Genomic DNA, 24,113 nt, shown 5'->3' with positions numbered 1-24,113 from the left:
CGCCCCCCAGCTTGGCACAGGGGGGCACCCAGGGCCACAGGGGGACACTGGGTGCCCCCCCAGACCCAGGAAGCACCAGTCACCAAGCTGGAGAGGTACGGGGGCCCCTCCCCATGCTCCCTGAAGGACCCAGAAGTGGACTGGAAGTGCTTCTGGTCCACTTCCAGGTCTGCTGCCAAGCACGCTGGGGACCCCCCTGAGGTCCTGTGGGATGCTCCATCCACTCCAGCATCACAGCTTTCATGAGCCACCTGGTACCTTGAGGTATGTAGAAAAAACATTTCAAGTTGTGTCTATGTCTGAGTTGCTGAATCTTTCTGAATATCTCCAAATCGATTTGGAGGGTTCTGGTTCGATTTGGAGAGATTAAAGGGTCCTCTGATTCAATTTGGATTCAGAGGTTCGGTCACCAAATGGGGCTGAATCTCTGCCAGATTGAATCAGGAGCTGAAGCTTTGCACAGCCCTGTTAACTACCAGTGTTGCCTTACTGTTACATCATGTGGAAGGGTTACCAGATAATGAACTTGATGGCTGATCTGTGTGTATTGTCAGTAATTCTTTTATTAAAAAAATAAGGTAAGACTGTTCATTTAGCTGCAGTGTGTGTGCATATGCAGAAACCCTACTTTTAAGCACAAGTTAACTACATCTGTTCTACATGTCAGTCAGCATAGTTATTCAAGTAAAGGTACACTGAGGCACTGTTATAGTACTGTGCTATCACCCTTAAAGTAGAATATTTTGGAATGATTGTCTGTAGCACACCAGGAGCTTTAACTATAGGATTAGGAATGTTAATTGGAAACTTGCTTTCCTGAGCTTCCCTGCTTCTGAAGCATCTATAAGGACATAATTCTTTAATGCCTGTGAAGTACTTTGGGGTCTTGGCATGGAGGTGCCAGAAAAGCAAAGCTTACTGGGTCAGTTTTTTGAGCATAACACATATAAAGTCATTGCAGAAGAAAGTAGCTACAAGTACTGACCACTTTAGACTTAGCTGAAAATAAAGGTCTTTGCATTCCTTCACCGCTTGTTTGCAAGAAATAAATTTTATGTGGGCATTCATCTCCCAGCAGGGAGCCACTATCACGTGACACTGTTCTATTTCTCTGGCCTTATCTCTTAATTAACTAATCTCTAATGCTCTTTATGTTTTTAAGTAATCATGCATCTGTCCTCATTTTACAATGACAAATTTAAGGGCAGTGATTTAAATTGGTAAAATTTCGGCAACTGAGTGTTGCTGGAATGCCCTATCTTTACTGTATCCTTCTAAGTTATCTTTGACAATTGGTTACGAAGAATGTGGTAGCTTGGGGAGCCTGATATAGCATTTCTTTGCTACTTGCTAAGATGCACCCACACAAAGAAGGAAACATTTGTCTGGTATTATAAGGTGACCAGAATGGTGTGTAATGCAAGAAGGCTAATCTCATAAATTGTATTAAGGTTACTTAGGAATTATTAGCTCTGAAGAAGCTGTTTATACTTTCTTCCTTGGAATGTTATATTCAATATTCTGTAGCTGTTCAAATAAAATATTGTCTTGGCTGTGTGAGCCACATTTTTTAAAACATATTAAACTATTTCTTGCATTTTTAACATTTCACATGGGCTAGCTTTCAGACTTGAAAGTCTGAATTTAAATTCCCAAATCCACATCTAAATGCCCGGTGTTAAATTAAGCATCTAAAGGAGGGGTCTTAGTTGTATCAGTAATGGATAAACCCACACACTTCTGAAATCACAGTGCAAGCTCAGTGCCTTTGGAAATCAGGACACTGCCATTTAAGTGCCTAAATATGGATTTTGGAGTTGAGGTCCAAGGAATACAGGTTTTAAAACTGGCTTTAAACTTCAAAAAAAGATTTGTATTTTTTTAATGTCTGTCACTCGGAGTCAGATGTTTGGTTTTTAATTTGAGAAACTGAACTGTAAAATATGGTTGGGTTGATGGTCAGAAATAATGAGCACCTGTAGCTGCCATTGACTGCAGTGAAATGTTGGTGCTCACACGTGAAAATCAGGCCAAGTGGAACTATATTGCTACTGAAGACATTGGGAGAAAGTGTCTGTCAGCACTTTTTAAAGTCAGGCTCATTTACTTAGGTGCTTGTATATGGCCTCGAAGGTGGCTTCTTAAGGCTGTTATGTTTTGGAAATCTTGGCCTTTACGCCTACTTTGAATCCCATGGAATTAAGTATTCTTGTGTGTTCAGAATGTGGTTTCAAAAGCCACAGTGAATTTAGTGGAAGTCTTAGGAACTCAAATTGTCCTCTTGAATCAAATTTGAGACCTGTCATTTTGAATTGTGTTTCCATGTGGAACAAGGTGTGTCCATGTCTCTGTCTTAGCAAAGACGGAGGGAACAGCTGATTTCACTGGACACACTATTCACAGAAAGGAAGGCTTTCAATTATGGAACCTCATAAAATAAAGTAATTTATACACAAACTGAAGACAAAATAATTTGGAGTTCAAAGGTCAGCAAGCATGCAAATTAAGGAAAAGCTGTATGAAACTGCATATATTTAAACATTTTCTTTTAACAAGTGCTTTTTTTCTTGCAGTATCTTTTTAATATCTAAATTTACATTTGCAAGCAGCAAAGTTGAATATGTCTAGAACAGCATTTACAATGTTACAGATTCTCTTGTTTCTGACAGAGTGGACAAATACATTTTATGTTACAGGTTATATAATACAAAGCTGTCATATTACAGTCAAGTAATAACCATGAGATAGTACAAAGGCCTTCATTAACTGGGAGGCTTCAGCATAGACAATGTTAGCATATTTACGATTTGTTTTATTTGCATGAGATCCAGTTTCAGTAACACGCTACCGTGCTTGTGTCCTTACGCAAATTTGTCTTCTACGGTCTGTCAGGTTATCTAACACAGTGAGGCCATTGCTTTGGGGTTCAGCTTTTTGACTGCGTGGTGTTGGAAGAAGCCCCCGATGGTTTGTTATGTCTCTTAAGCAATGTAGTGAACAAAATAGGAAGCACAGATAATGGGACAGAGCCACATGTAAAGGGAATACGTGATAGGCTAAGCCAAACACCTAGGTTAGCAATTAACCTACATCCTTCCTCCCCCACCCCCAAGTTTTGATGGCATTGATAGGGGACAGAACAGTGGCAGCTCACGCAGAGAGGTTGGACTCCCTGTACTGGAATTCTTCTCCACCTGGTTCCCCTTTGAAAACCATTCTGACTGACGGGTTTGAACATATGATACACCTGTCAACAGCTTGTCCTCGGCAATGGACCAGCTGAGAGAAGCAGCAGGCCATGTAGCTCTCTTACTGAGAACAAAGCAGTTTGTGCTCATTGTGCAGCTCTGCCGTGCACATTTTCCTTCAGCAAAGCTAGATGTGTAGCCAGTAGTGTTCAGCAAACAAGCTTTTCTGTTAACACCCTCATTCTGTTTCCTTCTTGTTAGGGAGAGAGAATTTAATTTTTTTTTCCACACCAAAAGCAAAGAACCCTGTTTAGATCCATTTGAGGAAATGGAAAGGTACAACAAGAAAAAAAAAACAACCCTTCATGTAATAGTCTGGATGCTAAAATGTAGGATATGGCTCAACATACAGAATATCTGTAGCTCTCACATTATATTATCTGCTTTTACCCATGACAAGAGGAGCTGTCCATTAGTTTAAACAAATGCTACAGTAGCTGTGACTCTGGAATACAGCTGGGGAAAACAAACAGCTGATTGAAAATCAAAACTACTTAGCTGTACAGCGATCAGGTACCTGTCAACATAGCATCTGAAAACCAGCAACAACTGGACTGCAAAGATGTTTTCAGAAAATATTCCCAGTTAGAGCAGAGAGTAGTAAAATCATGCAGATTTAGTTAAAAATGTTGATGCCTGACCTCAGAAGTTGAGCTGGTATCTTTAGCTCTGTCATTCTACTACTAACAATAAGGGTTAGGCTAAGTTTTGCCCTCTACCATTTGCTTTTCTTTAGCTGGGCTTATCTGGCAGCTGTGCAGATACCAAAGATAAAGTTCTATTCCTTTACAGGATCCCAAATACCACCGCCAACTCAGTCCATGTTTTATTCCAACTTTTTTGAGTTTAAAATAAATAACTGCTTGCGGATCCTCCGACTAATTCTAGGATGTGCTGTATGTTCAAAATGCACCTACAAATAATACCTGACTCTATGAATTGGACGATTCATAGAGGGGCACCCTAGCTTGTCTCCCTCAGCAGCTTTTCTTCAGTGTGGTTACTGGTAAAGGAAATCAAAGGACTAAAAACTGGCCAGCTAGTCTTTTCAGGGCCAGTTTGAAAAGATTTATTTTCCTCAAGGGTCTAAGGGCTAGACTACTGGTGGACAAATTGAATGGATTTGCCAATAACTTAGAAAGCTCCTGTACTTAAAGTGTTGATTTCCAAGGTACCATTTCTGGTCTTGTTTTTGGAGCTGGTTATCACACATATTCTGGAGAAAAAAATCTTAACATTTCATACACTTTTTAACTGGTCAGGTGTATGCAGAATAACCATTACAGATGCACAAATTACTGATTCAGCCCATGAGAGGAGGAGCCCTCAACCCTTTGCTAATTTATATATAAGATCCAGTGTACTATCTACCATGCTCATTCAGGATATATTGGCAGAAAATATCTGAGAAACAGTAAGCACAAATGTTAGCTTAATGTTGTCATGTTAGTTGCACTGTTCCACAATACTGCAATTTTTGCAGTTCATAAATTCTCAGTACAGTTTTTTTCTGCTCTATTATGTGCATCTTATGAATTTAAGATAAAATATCATCTCTTAGTATATTAACAAAGATCTTGTCTCAAGATAGATTTCTTAAAATAGTAGTTAAAAAGTGTTATATGTTTCTGAATGCATTTTCTTCAGTTTGGTTTCTGATGTTTGTACTCCCCAGAAGACCAACCAGATTGCCTTAACTTTAAAAATGCAAGGTATGTTGTTTGAATACCTTTGTAAACCTGAATAAAAAAAACTATTAGTTTTTTTCAAATTTCTTTTCTTATTTCCAAGAAAAAGAAATGGAAAGAATCACAAAATGATGTCAACTAATTGTTTTTAATTTACATTCGTTTGAGGCATAACGAACTGCTTGTAGTTATGTATTGATTTAACAATCCCTAACAAGTGAGTAGGAGTCTAAAAACCCCAGCTGGGGTCATGCCCCATGGAAGTTATGAGTATCACATGTACTCACTATGAGGATAGATGTATCTCTCCAAAGTACAATGCATCACAGCTGCCATATATAAAAAGGTGTATGTAGAAATGTGTTTTTGATGTTTCATACATTTTAAAGTAAATCTTCACAGTTTTCAGTTTTTCATTTAACTTCAGTGAAAGTCCACGTCAATCAAGAAGCTCAGCTGACAGTTGCAACGGTTGGAGTCGGTTCACCGCCTTCGGCTCCTGCTTCTACCTGATTGGTCTTACCAAGCTGTTTCAGAGTGTCCAACACGAGCTTGATAGTTTCCTTCATGCTTTGCTGCAGAAGCCAGCCCTCACTTTCACATTCAGGGTCTTCAGGATTTGCAATGCTTTCTAGGGCAGTGTGCAAAAGACGCAAACCAATCATCACTGTCACCTGGGTGGGATGAATTGAAAAAGGCAGTGAAATCCAGCAAACATCTTAGATCCTCAGACAACTGAATATGCTCCTTCCCCTTGTTATCATGTAGTATCATGAAAGCAATATTCACTGTTCTGACTCTTAGACTCTGCAGGTCTGAGTAGCATTTCATTTGCTTTACCTGCCATCTCACTCAGGAAGAGCCAGCGCCTTGCCAGATACAAACTTTGAAAAATCCATGCAGCTGAGAACAGTGAAACGCGAATCCCCCAAATGAAAGAAGTCACCTGAGCCCCTATGAATAACAGAAGGAAGACAGAAAACAGATCCCATCACCTCCAGACAGCCAGCCAATATGGAGTAGCAAGAAGTGAGGCGGTGTGAGGAGTAAGGAATGGAAAAGTGGATGTAGAAAGGAGAAACTGCATTGCTTGGAATCTGGGAATCGCAAAGTAATCACGGGGTGGAATGTGCATTGTAGTATCTGGCTGACAGGCAGTGCATCGATTTATAAATTTTGCTGGTACCCCCGAAATCATGAAGCAAATGTAGTATGTCAGGCTGCTGTGCAGTGATGGGCTTGACTGTGCATGTGCGCGTGTGTGTGTCTGCACATACATTTGTATTCTGACTGAATTTACTTCGTACGTGGCTCTCCATTTCTTCTAGAAGCTCTGATCTGAGGTGTATGGATTTCCCAAGGAATTTTAACCTTATCTCTGTACTAACCTTTTAATAAAACCATTTATACATGCTACATGGACTTCATCGTCTTCAGTCCATTTGAATTCTGAATAAAACACTTTGATTCTTTCCTTAATCATCATCTTTGGTAAATGTATCAATAAGGTCAAAAAAAGGTTTCCTGAACCAAAGCTGGTCAGGCTATCCAGGAATAAGTGGGATTAGTAAGTGACCCATCAGCTACTCAGTTATAATTTTCAGTTATAAATGTTGCTTTTTTTATACAAAAAATATACTCCACCTATTGCATTGACTTTATCTGTCATTGTGTATATCTGAAAGAAAATTTTGGCTGGGGTAAAATATTTACTGATCCCTAAAGCCTTCTTTATACTAAAGAACTATGGTGGGTTTGTCTCCAACCTGCCTGCAGACAAAATATGGTAAGTCACAGGAGCCTATTGGTTTTTAAGCATTCTTTTATCTTTGAACATGGCTCAGAAAAATCAAACTTCCTGCTGTGTTGTGTTTATAAAGAAATTGTGCTGTCTGTGACTTAGAGAGAGAAAGAGGAAATGCTGTTTTGAATGGAAAGCTTCATGCAGTGGAAGGACAGGTACGCTAACAGTGGGAAGGGATTTCAGATGTTGCATAGAACTAAGGTCTAGATCACTTGTCATTAACAATCTCTTGGCATTTGTTCTACTAGAAAAGGGGGCTAATGCCATTTTCCTCTTCAAGTTTTAAATGAAGTAATTGCAATCGTGTCTTACTAAGTTCCCTCCAGGTTGAACTGAATGTGATAGTCCTCTTCACCTAACCCTAAACCATTGCACTGGTACCGCCTTTAATCCTAGAGGCCATATTGCAGTAATGGTTAAAATGATTGTGGTCTTTGCCCCTTATTCATCTTATGGCACAGGTGTAACCGCACCAATCTTATGATATAAAATTGGCACATAAATGTAAAGCATTAATATTTACTGCACTGTTTTAACCAGACATGGGGGCAAATTGTAAAACTTAAGCTCAGACTTACAGTATTCTGGTGGTGGCGCAGATGGATAGATTTGGTTCAGCCGATTATGGTTATCTGCAAAACTCGTATCCAGACTTTGGATACTTCTTAAGTTTAAGGTGCTTAGGTACATACTTACAAGATCACTCTCTCTCATTTTAACCAGGCCTAATGTATTGGATAGACCTAAATGTTGTCTCAAACTCCTGGGTAAAGAAGGCTACTTTTTAGTTTCCTCCCAATACTGCAGGTAGCAGTATTTGTTCTGTCTTATTCAAGAAGAGAAAAGGTTGATCAGATGAACAGGCTTTGCCAAATGTCCACATATTTCCATACTCAAAGACAGCTGGCTCTCAGGGCACATAAAAAGACCCTTGAGATCCCTGACTTTTACAAATGCTCCAAGGCCCTGCTTCTGGAAGGTGCTGAGTGCCTCAATTCTTATTTAACCAGATGGCACTATTGGATACCTCTGTCAAAGGAAGTATTAATTCACAATAATCACTCTTAGAATTTAACAGACTTCTGACAATCTGAGAGATCAATCCTTCCAATTTTGAGGCTAATGCTATTATTTTTTCTTACGGGACCAGTGCTATTTATAGGCTTACTGCTATGAGCCAATAAATAGCTTTCAGGTTTTGGGCCTAAAATACAGTCGTCTTATAACCGTCCAGTAATGGTTTGTCTTGCATTCCTTGCTGTTCATCAACAGAAGGTCTTTGCAGAGTGCCTCAGCAGCTTTACTACTTGACAGTAAATTACTTGTATGGGGTACTTCTCCGGAGGTGCTCTCATTGTTTGGATATGGTTTAGCAGTAAGGCATCATCATTTCATGCCCTGTAGCTAAGGCAGCCTCACAGAAGTTTCCCAGTAATTTTCACCAATTTAACACCACCTCTTCCTGTAAGGCCTCATTTTGTGGTTTTAAAAGACCTTGAGCCATGAATGCCCCTCAGGACTGAGAGAGGCTTGCCTGGAGATGAATGCATCTGGGCTGAACCTGCATTTCTGCTGCAGTACCAGCTTATGAGAGCCTAGGGAGCTGAAGGCCAAAGTCTGAAAAGTGAGCTTGCATCTCTGGTATGACAGTATAGAGCACTGGGCCACCTCTCCTATTAATCAAGTTATTAGTCAATTATCTACCAGCATCACTTGTCCAGGCACTCCTTGTGTAGCACCCATTATTATGGCATCTGAGAGCTGACTAGGACTGTGAAAGCTACATGCAATGAACTATTCTTATGAAAGAAATAACATAACTAGACTAAAGTTTGCTGCTTCGTTTTGCCTTGATGCTTTTACCTGTAGGGCCTCGCCTAATTACAGTGCAGCAGAGAGATACTGATAGCTGTGGCCTGAGAGCTGTGCTGGTTCCATTCCTCTTTGCAATGAAGGAGCATTTGTAACAATTCTTATAGCTTTTGTGGACACTGGATAACAAAGCAATGCAATCTTGCTGCTGGATCTGAGAGGGATGGGTAGAGCCTATTGGTGAAACTATTTGTTCCTTCCTTCCTTAATTGTAAATGACCTCACTATTCCCGTTCAACATGCACAGGAGGATGCAAGAAAAGAAGGTGTGATGGTTTGTGTTCTACAGAATGATGGGATTCAGCTTTAATCCCTTGACAACATTTTGTGGTCTCTGTTCTCACAGTGGTTTACTAAGCTAGGAGATGTGCTCCACTGGCTGCCACTCAGTTCAGACAGGAATGCTGGTAGGTGGAGGAAAGCATCGCATGGATCCAGTGAAGATGGTGAATGTCTGTTATACTGAAACAAATCTTTAGTTACTAGAGACCACATAGGCCCCTGTCTACTTCTAACATTTTCACCCCCTGCACTGGAGTAACAGATTGCCCTTATCATGGCCCCCCCACCATTAATTTTGTCTAATGTTGAAGGTAGCAGCATGTTGTCTTTGCTGTGTAAATCATACCGCTTGTATTATATTTGTATATCAAATACATCTCTGATTTTACAGTTCGTTGGGGTCCAAATAAAATTGTGGCGTACACTCCCTCCGTTATTTCCTACATTAGACCTACTTACAAGACCACCTTGTCCCCTGTGAACCATTGCAATGGCTAAGCCCCATTTGTCTCTTCCTTGTCCATCACAGTATTTTCTGGAATGCCTTCCACAACAAAGAGGTGGTCAGGCAAGTTAGTCTGAAATCTGGCAGAAGGTAGGACAGGGTGGCACCTTAAGGTGCCTATACACGTGAAGTGAGGTGGCTCCGACGCACTGTAATTACAGCACCTCGGAGCAGACTTGATTAATCGAGTCTTCTGGATTGTGGCAATTACTGCATTCTGGCACACTCCAGTGTCACTTGTATCAGTGTCCCCATGCTGAAAAATGGCAGCAGGGGCGCTTTAACTAGACTCGCTGATGCACATGATGCTCCAGGTGCTTTAATTAGGACGCCTCTCTGAGCCCCTCGAATTAAAGTGCCCCTCCCCCACTCCCAGAGCACGCCTATAAATACCCTTAGAGACCAACTGGTTCAGAGAGAGGCATGAGATGACAACCTACTTCATCAGCCTTACCAAACCACTTGAGCCTGCTATCCTAAGCATTCTCAGCTTGGACTGCTCTGGACAGTGCATTCTGTGGACAGTCCTTAAATCTGGTGCTTGTTTTCCCTATTGGTCAAAGCAAGTCAGGAAAGGCAGCAGAGGTTGCACGGTTTGACCTTCAGAGACAAGTCTCATCTGCTTACTAAGCTTTGGCTTGCAGTGGATTAGTTGTGTGGAAGGTGGTGTGATCTTATTTTGTCACACTGAAGGCTGTCTGTTAAAGCAGGGGTTGAGAGTGTAAATTTTCAGCTATTAGAAACAGCAGGTACAGAATTCCTGGTGTGTAAATTTGTAAATATTTACAAAAGAGACATCATATCACATGTTTTTATACCCACTTTAATATATCAAACTTATTCCCTTGCTTTAGCTCATAATGTTCCTACAAAAGCTTTCACTTAAATGGTTTTCCCCTCCCACTTCACTTCTTTCCATTGGGCACCTTTTGTTTTTGCCCATGATTCTAAAGTGGGCATCCTTTTCTCTCTAATCCTCTTTCTGAAATTTAGGATCAATGCCAGCATTAGAATGTGCACAGCTCTGCAACACCCAGAATGGTACTTACTTGTCAGGGGCCACTATAGTGCTGCTGCTTTGAACTTTCATTGTATTCAGATGCAAAGCAAAATGGGGAGGCTATGGTACAGCTATTATATTCAGCTTCTCAGCAAACCAGTAGTAGGTGAAAATATAATGAGAGATTTAGAAGTTTGAAAGATAACTCCCCCATGTGATTGCCATTTGTTAGCCAGGTTGAATTTTCAACTCTGGCTGGGGACAGTGTCCTTATATATATCATTGTTATTCAGTACAGAATTATTTGTCTTCTCTTTATTCAAAACCGACATGGTTTAGACAATGCTGATCCTGCTATGAGCAGGGGGTTGGACTGCATGACCTCCTGAGTTCCCTTCCAACTGCATTACTCTATGCATTTTATGAAAACTGTGCTGTGTTATGGGAGAATAAAGCAGTGTCTATTTGTTTCCTAGACTGTTTTTTTTCTTCAAAGGCCTTGTGTTACTGTAGCGTCAATTCACTGAGAAGGATTGACTTTAAATGGGTTTCTTTTATCTGTTTAGACAGGAGTTGTATGCTGATCATCCAGCTCTTCAGCAAAGGGAGCCCAGAACCTAAATCTGGATTGTCTGTACCTGAACAGACTTATGAACAGGCCTGAACTTGAAGCCAGGCATAGGTGAGGTGTCCCATTCCTGAACAATTATTGTCAAGTACTGCCAACTCTCACTCTTTTGAGTCTTGTCATTTTTCATGTTTTCTTAAAACCCCAGACTATAGGGATTTTCTGATTCCATGTAAAACTTAGCTTTCATTTAAAAAGTGTACTCCATACATCTGCAAAGAAACTTGGAAATGTTCCCCAAATGCATTCGGATGGTTTAGAAACAAAAATCTCATACAATTAAATATATTTTTAAACACAAACAAAAAACAAACTGTCACATTGTTAATTCAAATCTCAGTGTTTTGGGGAGGCCAATCCAAGATTTTTTTTATATCATTGCTGTATGGTCTGTTTATCAGTCCTTTAAGCCCCCACTTATTTTCATTGCTCAGAAATATATTTTCATCCCCCTCTGTGTAAGAGATCTTGGTTTTTGATTTTGCCTAGATCAAATCTTCTGGCTGAAGATTTTCTTTGTTTTGTTTACCAGAAATTATACAGTTGTTATAAGAACCATGGAGACAAGCCACACATGGTCTCATGGGAGGTTTTTAAAAAAAAAAAAAAATGTAATTTGCCATCTTCTGCATTCTAACCATAGTGATGGAAAATAAATGGAAAAGTTCAATAGCTTTCTGTCAATAAAAAGCAAATTTGGTCATTCATAGAAGTAAATGAGAGTCGGATAAAAATTAAATTAGAGCCTTAGTTAATCTTTGGGTTGTATATATTTGAATTTTACAATCAAATATTTAAAATGCTCCTCCCTCCTGTTGGCAGCCATTTTAAGTCTACTTCTGTATTTGCAGCATGATCTATTCTCCTCCCACCTCCCCCTACTTCTTCATGCTACCTCCAGCTAACTCCAACCTAAATTTCTAATTCATTCACATTTAGTGTTCATCAAATGTAGTAGCCAGGAGTCAGTGTTCACTTAGATGTAGAGAACATAGATTCTTCACACTGTGTTCAATTTATCTTAAAACATCACATCACCACCAGTCATGGTGTTTGCACCATGACTGAATTCAAAGTGCCGTTCTAAATCCCGCCTTTTCAGCTACACCATCCTTTCTGCCCAGAATATTTGTGGAACTAACTGTAGTGCCTAGATGAAAATGCTAGGTGCAACCCCATGTTCCAGCCCTATTGTCTTGCACTTGGATCCTGGCTCAGATTAAAATTTTAAGGATGATGTCATCTCTGTATTGAACTTTAATTTCGCTTTCTGCTCCAAAATACACTATTCATGTTTTAATGCATATGATTCTCCTTCAATTGTGATATATTCTTAAAAAAGACCCACATCTCTGTCTTGCTTTTTTCTGTTCAGCAAAAGGTATTTTGCATTAAATTAGAAATCAACAGCTAGTGCCTTTTTTGTGTTGCTTTTAGTATGTTTTTTAGTATCCTCCATGATATACCAACACCTTTCTGGAAAGAGGGGTTATAATCTGTCACAGGAAAATGCAGGTTTTATTTCCTCTGGCTGCAGGCTACTCCTGCAGCCCAGGCCTTGAAGCCCCCTATACAAATAGTGGTTAATATGTGTGACCACATATTGGTGGATTCTTAAATTTAAGCTTATAGTTAACGCAGAAATTAATTTATTGTGGGATAACAATGCTCTGTGTTCCCTCAATCAATGTTATAATACAACAGATATGTTTAGAGAAATTTCCATAACCACAAGTTACCTCCAAGATCCAGACGAAGAGGACAACAATGCCCATGGAGCTCATCATGTTGGTGTAGTAGCGCAGAAGTGCATCCTTGCAGCCGGTGTCCCAGAGGTTGAGATCCTCTGCTTGATAGTCATAGCTGTAGTGCGCTGAGTTGTTAGTGATCTGGTACTGGATACACGGTCTTGGGGAATTAGGATTGCAGCAACTGAAGGGGACTCCATCAACCAAGTATCTTCCATCCACATTGCTTTTAATTCGACTATGTAATAGGCAAGGGCAAAAGGAAGTGTCAATGTGTAGATTCAAGGGAAAAAAAATAGAACTTTAATATAAGGGAAAGGGAGAAACAAAAGCAGGTTTTTTTCTATAGTGTTCTATGATCATGCAGTGTCCTACCTCTGTCCACCCTATCTGTACATATGTACCATATGTTTTTCTTCTCCTGGGACTTCTGTAACATCTTTCCTGGATTAGTGTGTGTAACCAGTACTCCATAGTGGGCACTTAACATTTCCAGTCCCTTGATCAATCAAGCCATTACCAATGTTGACAGCATTTGACATGGTGGATGCGGGAGGAAGGCAATCAGAAAAGACCACTGCTTCTCTGTGACCTTGAATAAGACTCAGCAACAGTCAAAGAATCTGGCACACCCTAGTAAACTACTGATCTAACAAATCCAGGGTCTTTCCTTCAACAATGGCCAAAACCATTGGCTCAGAGTAGGTAAAATGACCCAGGATTTAAAACAACAAATGTGATTTTCAATGAGATGTGCAATAGTGTTTGAAGTTTGCTACTCGGGACCTACCTACCTCTTTGTTCTCCCTTTCAGAGCTGATTATTTCTCAGTGAATAACCCTTTAAGCTGATATTTTACCTCCCCCCCCCCCCCCCGACCCCAATGTTTACCTAGGTATTTATAATGCATCCACTTAGTATCAGGACCCAACTTTTGTCACTAACTGTGAAAGGCAAAAATAAATTGAGGACTTTGATTTCAAGAACAACTACTAGCTTCTAAATGTTTAATGTTTTGTGCCCAAACAATATTTTAATTCTGACATGCGCTGCCATCCATGGTAGTGGCGCCACCTAGGGATTTTATTCTTTTATCTGGACTGGCTCATTTTTAATGGATCACAAATGGCATATGTGGGTATCAGACAGGGAGGAGGACCTGAATGAAGAGCTTGTCTCAAGCCTGAACATTTCTGAGTGGCATTGCTGAGGCATGAAGTGTGCAAAAAATATCTTAGGAATTTTTAAAATCATGAAATATAAGGGCAACATTTCCATAACTGTTTTCAATGAGGATGACTTCCAAACCCTTCCTTCCTCAGTGCCAGTGGAAAGCAAAAATGGGTAGGAGGTTGGGGGTCATGGCAGGTACAGTTTTGAGGGTGTTGAAAGAACAGGTTAGGGACTACTTAGAAAAGCTGGACATGTACAAGTCCATGGGGCTGGATGGGGTACACCCGAGGGTGCTGAGGGAGTTTGTTGATGAGATTGCAGAGTCATTGGCCATAATCTTTGTAAACTCATGGTGATCAGGAGAGGTCCCAGATGATTGGAAAAAGGCAAGCATAGTGCCTGTATTTAAGAAAGGGAAGAAGGAGGATCCAGAGAACTACAGACTGGTCAGCCTCACTTCAGTCCCTAGAAAAATCATGGAGCAGATCCTCAAGGAATCCATTTCTAAGCACTTGGAGGAGAAAAAGGTGATTAGGAAAGTCAGCATGGATTCACCAGGGGCAAGAAATGCCTGACCAACCTGATTGCCTTCTATGATGAGGTGACTGGCTCTGTGGATGTGGCGAGACAGGTGGATGTGGTGTACCTTGATTTTAGCAAGGCTTTTAATACGGTCTCCCACAACATGCTCACAGGCAAGCTAAGAAAGTATGGGCTGGATGAATGGACTGTAAGGTGGATAGAAAACTGGCTGGAGCATCAGGCCCAGAGAGTAGTAGTCAATGGCTTTATGTCTAGTTGGCAGCTGGTATCAAGTGCAGTGCCACAGGAGTCAGTCCTGGGGTCAGTTTTGTTCAATGTCTTCATCAACAACCTGGAAGCTGGCATAGAGTGCACCATCAGAAATTTTGCAGATGACACCAAACTGGGGGGAGTAGTAGATACACTGGAGGGTAGGGCTAGGATTCAGAGTGACCTAGACAAATTGGAGGATCGGGCCAAAATAAATCTCATGAGGTTCAGCAAGGACAAGTGCAAAGGCCTGCGCTTAGGATGGAACAATCCCGTGCACCGTTACAGGCTGGGGGCTAACTGGCTGGGCAGCAACTGTACAGAATGGGACCTAGAGGTTATAATGGACAATGAGCTGAATATGAGCCAGTAGTGTGCCTTTGTTGCCAAGAAGGATAACGGCATACTGGCCTGTATTGATAGATGTGTTGCCAGTAGGTCAAGGGAAATGATTATTTCCCTCTATTCAGCACTGGTGAGGCCAAGTCTGGATACCGTGTTCAGCTTTGGGTCACAACTACAAAAAGGATGTGGATAAATTGGAAAGAGTCCAGTAGAGGGCAACAAAAATGGTGAGGGGACTGGGGGACATGACTTATGAGGAGAGGCTGAGGGAATGGGGCTTACTAAGTTTAGAGAAGACTGAGAGAGGATTTGATAGCAGCCTTCAATTACCTGAACAGTGGTTCCAAAGAGGATGGAGCCAGACTGTTCTCAGTGGTAGCAGATGATAAATAAGGAACAATGGTCTCAAGTTGCAGTAACGGGAAGTTTAGCTTAGATATTAGGAAAAAATATCTCACTAGGAGGGTAGTAAAACACTGGAATAGGTTACTGAGAGAGGTGGTAGAAGCTCCATCCTTGGATGTTTTCAAAAGCTGGCTAGACAGCTTTGGCTGGGATGATCCAGTTGGGGATAGGAGTTAGATTAGATGACCTCCTGAGGTCCCTTCCAACCCTAATTTTCTATGATTCCAAAGCACGAAACCAATTTTGGAAACATGGTGTAAACATGTCTGAATATTGAGCAGAATTCTTTTCTATTCTTAGGACATTGTCTGTCACTGGCAGGACTAACAAAACAGTGGGAGTTGGATCAGGGCCCGTCAGTGCAAAAATAAGATGCTGTAGGTTAAATCCTAGCTTCATTGAAATAACTGGAAGTTTTGCAGGGTTTCAGGATTTCATAAGCTGTTAATGAACTGCATGCTTTGCAATACACAGCACTATCAAAAATCAGAATTTGGCCCACAGTCCCAAATTGCCACAGACATGAATTTGTAAGGCCTTCTTACTTGTTTTAGCATTGAAGAAATCTCCAAGGAAATTACCAGGGAACTCATATCCCCCATTTTTAAGAACAATATAATCCTGTTTTCTCCCTGTGCTTTGCCCTTCTGCCATTGATGGATTACATTCCAGTTTGCAAATCTTAAGATAATACTAGCAGGGTCAACCTCTCCTTATGTTTTCAAGTAGGTATTTATAGCTAAGGGCATTTCCTGCAATTCAGTGCTCCCATTTTAAGCAAAAAATATGTGTATTGTCACAATGTCAGGTCAAAATGCTACAGCACAATCAAGACCATCATTGTTTTGAGTATAAAATGTCTAACTACAGGTTTTTAAAGATCAAATGAAATAATACAGACAGGCAAAATCACATAGGGAGCTGGCTTGGGGCATAAGAGGGTTTTTTTTAAACAACTTCAGTCAATTTTAACATACATAATATATATCTAGAACATAGATGTGTTTCTGGTTTAAGACATTCTTCATGCAGATGATAATAAAACTGTGTTTACTAATGATTTCCAACATAATGCCCCTGGGTGTTTAATTTAGCCAAAAGGTTTCTGCATGTTCATGCTGACTTGTTATGTTTTTTTCATTCAAAAAGCTCATTTGTCTTAAGGTTTGGAGAAGGGCTTGTTTGTTTTATGGTGTGAAATTAGTTATCATTGAACTGACCTACAGACTAAAGTGTTCCAATGCTGTGACCTCAGAGCCAGCCATTACATGGTCTATTTAAAAAACCCCTACAGTTATTTCACTGAAATTACCTGAGCTTGAAAGGAATTTATCAGCAGTCAATATTTCCTATCCATTCATTGAGAGCTCAACTACATATTTATTATCAAACAGAAAAACAGGATCAAGAACATTAATGTCGCTGTCTTCATTTATTTTGAAGTATCAAGTATAAAAGGTGGGGGGACGTTACATTTTTTGGGCTACACTCTTAAAATGATTTTCTATTATTTATCAGAATTGAATGGATTGATGATGGCTTACACTGCCTTGGCTAACAGAAAGGCTGAGCATGGGGCTGAGCTGTGGAGATCTGTTTCCTGAAACTGGTTCTCCCAGATGTCATTAGCAAATTTGTTAACCTCAGTGTCAGTTTTCCTTCTTGTAACTGATAATCCTTACATACCACTTGCTTCAAAGGAGTGGTGTATTAGTTAATTCACAAGACAGTGTAAAATCCATTTAAATGTAGAGAGGTCTATAGGAAGCCTAAGAACTGTTTACACTTCCTGTCTCTAGTCAGAGGATTTTTTAAGCCCAATTTTATGTGCCTGAAGGTTCAGCCTACCTTCATTCTGAATTTTCTCACTTTTGTTGTTTGTCAGACTTTTCATGTAATGTTCACATACTTTGCATATTTTAAAAGTATTAGAGAGAAGGTTTGTGATTATGTTCTATAATCTACTTCATGAAGAATCTGTGCTATTTCTTCTCTGTGTTTTTTGCTTTAATTTCCCATAATACATTTGGGATGAAATGTATTCAAACTGAAAAAATACAGAGTTTATCTGATTTATTAGAAGTACTGCACTAAAGGTTAGGCAGAGAATTCCTGATGGCAGTTAACTGCAGAGCATTGTTGTAACAGTAAATGAATGCATGCAATTAAATGAAAAAGAACTTTGAAGACTGATTTAAAAAAAAATCCTGACCATATAGTAGAGGAAGAAGTATGTTTCAGTTTGTCTTCATGAGAGAGGCTGTGCCAGAACCTTACAATTCTATTAGTCCTACAGGTCAGAGAGAGGTCCTCTTTACAGTAATTCAGTACTATTCTCTTATTCATATACTTCATTTTTGTAGTAGGTATGGATGTGTTCAGCACAGTTGGGCTTGTGACGTGGAAGACAAGCTGGTAAAGAAAAACTAAGCAAATGTTTTTGAAATTCCTTCAGTATTAAGGTTGTATAAGGGGAGGATAATTATCACACTGTTACCTACGTGCTGGATAGTGCTGGGTGAATTGATCAGGAGACAAAATAATCTGTTTGATAACTTGAAATAGTCTCTCAAATAAAGTATATGAACATCCATCCCACATAAAAACCAGGTAAGGACCATAGTTCTCTCTCTATTTCAACATCTAGTCCTTTGATGTGATATGGATCAAATAATAATGCAGTGTTAAATAAACCACATGAAATGACTTACTCTTTCACTTCTTTAGAACTGAAGTCCAGGTATCTGTTGCTGATCCACTGAATCTCAAACCAGTCTTTGAAACCTTTGTTCCCACAGCATTTGAATTCAATTTGGAGCATGTCAATTGTCTTCTTCATGAAGCATCTTCCCGGGGTATCTGTATCCTTGTAAAACTTCATGCCATTCTTTAGCCCCTGGGTTAGTGTATTCTCCAGGGAGCCCCTCATGAGAAAGCAAATCAGGGCAGTGAGAAAAATGAGGGTGTTAAAAAGGAAACATAATGCCAGATAAGGTTTCAGAAAAGGCTTCCACTTTGCAAACTTGGTGGGATCCAGAGAATCATAGCTAATTTTGCCAGCAAAGCCATTGAAGGTGCAGGATAATATTCCCATCAATATCAAGGAATTGGGCACAAAATGGCTTTCAGAGTTGTCCATCACTTCACTTCGCTTCCGGAGCTCAATTTTGAGGAACAATCCCATGCTAAAAACAAGGATTCCTGCAAACACTGAAAACCAGTTCATGAGCCATAGTCCCTGAGCTAATTTTACTCTCTTCTTCTGGGTAAATTTGATTTTCATCAACGCCATCTTTGTAATGTTGGATACTGGAAGACTGCACGGTATCAATCCTTTCCTTGATTGTGAGAAATTTTAGAAAGAACCATCCAGATAGTTAAAAAACTCTGAATGAGATCATTTTAACGAAGCCATTGCTTGGTCTGTCCATCTTGAGTTCCCTAACCTATGGTTTGAGCAAGTAAATATCTAAAATGCCAAGTTACTTATACATTAATAAAAATAATTGGCAAAAAGCGCCTACAGCTATTTCTGGTGGTCCCTTCCAAGCAAAGAAGAAACAATCTAGAAGTTTCAAATAATTTGATCTGGATCTGCAAGACGTCATTCTAATACCTTTAATCAGTTTGAGCCAATTTAGAGAAGTGTCTGTCAACAGATGAGCGGAATTAATCCCTCATTTTACTATTTAGTAGATTTGTGCTTTCACATGATAGGTGACATTGTACTAAACATAAAAATCCAAATATGGAAAAAAATCTTTGTTGCCAGATGAATATGAATTATTTTGGGGAGCCAAGGGTGTGGGCTCCTAAAATGATATCACCAAAAAAGTATGTTTTATATACTGTTTTGAGTTATTTTAACTCATACCCAGAAACAATATTTTAGTGTTTATCCTTCTCCTAGATGACATTCTTCAGCTTAAATGTTGTGGGAACAGTTGAGGGTGTCATTTTCTGTGACCTAAAGACCCTAAGTTTGTGCAGGCCCTTGGAAAAGAGTAGAATATACCATTCTACTCTTTCTGGCAAGAGTAAAGGAAAATGAATGCGCAGATAAACTCACAAAATAAATCATGGCCTAAAATCCAGAACACTTGTCATGAGTGTCTTATTGGCTAATCATGGAAGAGCAAATAGAAGAAAGAGGGTTGTCAAGGATATGCAGAAAAGAATAACTTTCAGTAGGGTTACACCAGAAAGGAATTTGACACAGTGATTAAGAAAAGAATCTCTGCTTCATCATCATTAGTTAAGATATAAGAAATGCTATTATAGTCCCTATAAATATCCCAAAAGTGTGTCAAGGGGCATACAGAGTGCAATGCAGAATCTGGGGGCTCCTATATATTCCTGTTTTGTAGACAAAATGTTGTTAGAAAGACATTACATCCCATTATATCCATTAGGCAACCACAGCCCTTACACTGAGCAACAATATCAGGATATTATATATGCAAGTGTAGCTGCTTTCAATGCAGTTCTCTTCCCCCTCTTTGTAATTTCATCTCTCACTCCCATCCAATTTGATCTTCTAACTGGGGGTGGAGAGGGGGAAATGAGAGCCAGCAAATGTTCTGCAGTTATAGTCATTTGTGGACTAGATAGGAATTCTTCTCAACAAATCAAAACGGACTAAACAAACTGAAAAGAGAAATCACATAGGATTAAAAAATAAAAGGAAAGAAAGAAAAGAAGAAAGAATGTAAGAGAGGGACTTTAGGTATTGAAACAATGTATTAGAAAGGATAGGGGCTCTACTAAGGATTGACCTTATTTCCCCAGACAGATGGCGACCTAGAGAACTTTCCCAAGGAGGAAAGTACAGATCATGTGACTTAAGTGCATCCCCTAGTGGCTAATAGGGGAATGGCTCTGTGGAAAACTTCAGTGTAATATAGATCAATGTAATTATTTCATCTACTAGCAGTAAAACTATCGGCAAACTAAGGATTATATAACAGTCAGAGTAATAGTAGTAATAGGTGCAGCAGCAGCTCAGTCTCAAAACTGATATCTTCATATTCTGACAGTGCCCAGCAAGACTGAAGTCAGTTTCCATCAGAAAGCACTGGGGATTGGAGACATTTCCTCAAGTTGTTGTAAAGGATATTCAGTTACTGGTTTTATTTTACAGCAGGACCACTGCCACTGCTTTCATGAAGGGAAGCTGGGTTTTCTCAGTTCTGCCTACTGCTTACTGTGGGGCTGGGCACCTGACCACAGGCAAAGGTAACAGTCCCATTCACTAATACAACAGCACATTATAGTGAATCCAAGAGCTCAAACTTTTCTTTAGCAACAGACTGGTTGTTTGTACTGTCACTTCCCAGCTCCTGACTCCCTTTTTGGGTGCTTAGGTGTTGTGGGGGGGAGGGGGGGAGGAAAGAAGGCCATTATAACAAGCATAAAAAGGATATCAGCTCATTGACAGAGGGGATGGAAAGTGCTACTTTTTGGAGTGCATGTGAAATATTTCTGTGTAAAAAATAGCACTGAAACAGTCTTTCTCTGTTGGTCAGTCAAATACCACGTGACCCTGCAGTGCCAGTCACTATAATGGATTGAATTTCTAGCATTAAGCTGAAAGATACTGACTAGGTTGTTTGAAACAAATATTTACCTGAGCACCCAAAAGAGTTTTCCTTGTGTCAGTGATAGTAAACTATTTAGCAACTGAGACAGAATTACAGAATCCAAGAATATGGATCAACAAGAGACGTGAAAAACTTGCTCTGCTTTTCATTTAGGAGTAAAACAAGATATATGAATCAGGCACATCAAGGAGGAAGGTCCTGTGTAACTCTATGTGGATACTGCAAAGTTTAGATTTACACAAAACTGATGTGGACATTGGTAGCCGCTAGGTAACATTTGACTCCACTAAACGTTACTGTGGTAGATATGAAAACTGCACCCTATGGTTGGGTCTGTGTATCAATAATGTAATATAGCTTTAAATAGTTTGCAGGGTCACTAGTGATACTCACTGTTGCCTTTATTTTAGAAGTTATCAGAAGCCCACCAGAGCAGCAGTGTGCATATGCAAATAGACCTTGCATGTCCTGTATTATTATGCTGATAGCATTAATAACTTGCCTTCAAAAGCATCATGGCTCCAAAGACAACTGCAGAACTCCTGAAAGCCAATAGATGTGCCAAGAACTTGCATTTGGCTCAGCTCAAAGAGTAATGAATTATTTTTTATGTAGTAAAGTAGTTATAGACAATGAAAGTTACTGCCTGAGGCACTCATATATATGGCCAGGCCAGAGAAAGGTTAAGATCTTGTTTCCTCCACCATACATTTTTTTCCTGTGGCGCTCAAGTCAGGCATACTCCCAAAATTATGGTACATGAAAGCCCCTGGGTATTATAAACATGAAAGTTCTGGTAAGAGATTGATGCACAAAAGATACCAACAAAACAATGTAACAATGATTATCAGTAAAAACAACATGCATCTAACCTTAGTCCGTTGTGTCCTGGGACATGGCCACAAAGTTCATACTGGACCACTCTGATTGCAGTAGATACATTTTTTAATGGCCTAAAGCCATCCCACCACAGGCAGTGGAGATATTATGACTTATCTTCGAGAACTAGACTTTCTGAATGGAGTGTGACAATAGAAGTTAATTCACTTCCCAAAAGTTTCAACTGATTGTAGAAGAAATAGCATCAAGCATGCTGCATCAATTTCTTACCATCCTGCTACAAATGGATTAGGTTAGTGGAAAGATATACAAGATGTTCAAACAAGCAAATGATGCCATGGATCTCAATAAAGATAGTTTAAAAACAAGACTGTGAATTTTGTAATGGCCTGTAGAGATGCAGTAGAGGCTGCTATTACATCAGTTATCAGTGATGATGTTTATGGAGTGTAGTTTAAGGTCTTGTCTAGTTTAGTTAAATAAGCAGGAACTGCAGATAGACATTCTTAAGAAAAATGAACAAATGGCCACAGACCATCTCACATGGTTGTACAATATTTGTGTGGGAGAAAAAGTCCTAACAAAAGACTACCAAGACACCAAGTGGAAACCCTGCATGATTGTCTGATCTTCTGCCTCGGAGGAACTATTGAACTATTAGAACTAGCTTTTGCATACATTGTGGACTTCACAGAACAGATGAAGTCTCTATGATCACAACAAATAAGCTGCATACAAGGAAGTACAATGGCAATAGCTGAAGCCTAGGAAGCTTTGAGTGAGTGGGGACAGAAAAGGGAGGAATCATGCTGAGAAAGAAAGGAATGACTATTTCAGGGGTTAATAAATATATTAAATTTATTAAATTGAAATTGATTTTTTACTTTACTTAAATTATTTTTTCTTTTTAAAAATAAGCCTGTTTAAAATGAAATCTGGATTTAATATACAAAGTGTTGTTAGACTGTATTCTAATATTTTAAAACCTTTAAATAAAAAACCCAGCTTGTTGAATTCATGACACTCTATCAAAATCTTGGTTATTATAGCTTCTGTCCTTTTTTGTGTCACAAAAGAACTGGGAAGGGAAACATCTAACTTTTTGAGGTCAAGCTTTATGAATATGGTATGACACATTTGATGATAATGGTTTGAATCTGCAGGAGCCGAGATTTGTGGGACAGCCTCAGTCCAGGAGACACTAATATCGTATGTCTCCCATTAGGACCATCCACTGAGCCCACTCAGGTGATCACAACTGCTGATTTTAATACAGGCTGATTTAAACAAACCATAATAAAAACGACAGGTATTTTCTAATAAACAGTACACCATCCACTGTTTTCTAACATGTAATAATAATAAGAATCTTAGGCCAACTCTCCACATTACAAGATTTGAGCAATTAACTGGAGACCAGCTACGTGTGCAAAGTAGCTATAACACCATAAAAAGCACCAGCCAGCTATAAAGTTAGACCTTGAAAATGTGTACTAACTTTATAGCTGGTTGCTATTGAGCTTTAATGTGCATGTGCAGCTGGGAGTCTTGTCAGCTGATGGGGCTCCCAATCACATCTGGGGTGCACCATACCCAGAGTAAAAACCCAAGGCCTAGGGAGTGATCCTCTGGCAAGACACTCCCAAGGTCAGGGAGCTCACCACAGTGGTGATCCTCCAGCATCACGGGTGTGTGCCCCCGTGGCTGGAAGCCCACCAACTGTTGCATGGCAGGAGGTGTGATTGTGTGAATTGTGCATTAGATCCCATCGTGCCTTTAGCTTCACGTATAGAGGGAATCTTATATTAAGCTATGTAACTGCTTAAATAAAGGCAGTGTTATACTGTACTCCTAGCTAGCAAAATAAATAACTAAATAATAAAGTATTAGTGATAAAGCCCTATGCAGATGCAAATTGGTAGACTTTAATGGTAGTATCCTCCAGTGAAAATGTACCTTTCTATAGATTTAAAATTGATTAAGATAGAGGTGTCAAACGTCTGGCCCCATGGGCTGGCTGAATGGGGTGGGGCTGGCGCATAGGCCAGATGAATGGTGCATGGCTGACCCTGCAGGCCGGATCTGGCCCATGGATGCCCCCTGCCCTCCCCCCCCCCCCCCCCCGCCCCCACATGCCAAATCCACCCCATGGGGGCCTCCCTCTGGCCAACCTGGAGTTGTGC

The 24,113-nt window shown here is 39.9% G+C and overlaps 1 protein-coding gene across 1 annotated transcript; it reads right to left on the bottom strand.

The window, feature by feature from the left end:
- Positions 1 to 2,572: 2,572 nt before the first annotated feature.
- On the bottom strand, positions 2,573 to 19,064 carry PRPH2 (peripherin 2). The gene is made up of 3 exons (XM_019516391.1): positions 18,202 to 19,064; positions 12,767 to 13,013; positions 2,573 to 5,610 (listed from the first exon to the last, which is right to left on the bottom strand). The coding sequence occupies exons 1-3, from the start codon at positions 18,780 to 18,782 to the stop codon at positions 5,389 to 5,391; spliced, it is 1,050 nt and encodes a 349-aa protein (XP_019371936.1). The 5' UTR covers positions 18,783 to 19,064; the 3' UTR covers positions 2,573 to 5,388.
- Between the last annotated feature and the right edge of the window lie 5,049 nt (positions 19,065 to 24,113).

The sequence above is a fragment of the Gavialis gangeticus genome, unplaced genomic scaffold, assembly GCF_001723915.1.
Source record: "Gavialis gangeticus isolate Ggan-Ray unplaced genomic scaffold, GavGan_comp1, whole genome shotgun sequence".
Taxonomy (NCBI): domain Eukaryota; kingdom Metazoa; phylum Chordata; order Crocodylia; family Gavialidae; genus Gavialis; species Gavialis gangeticus.
This window is presented reverse-complemented; position numbering and strand designations above follow the sequence as displayed.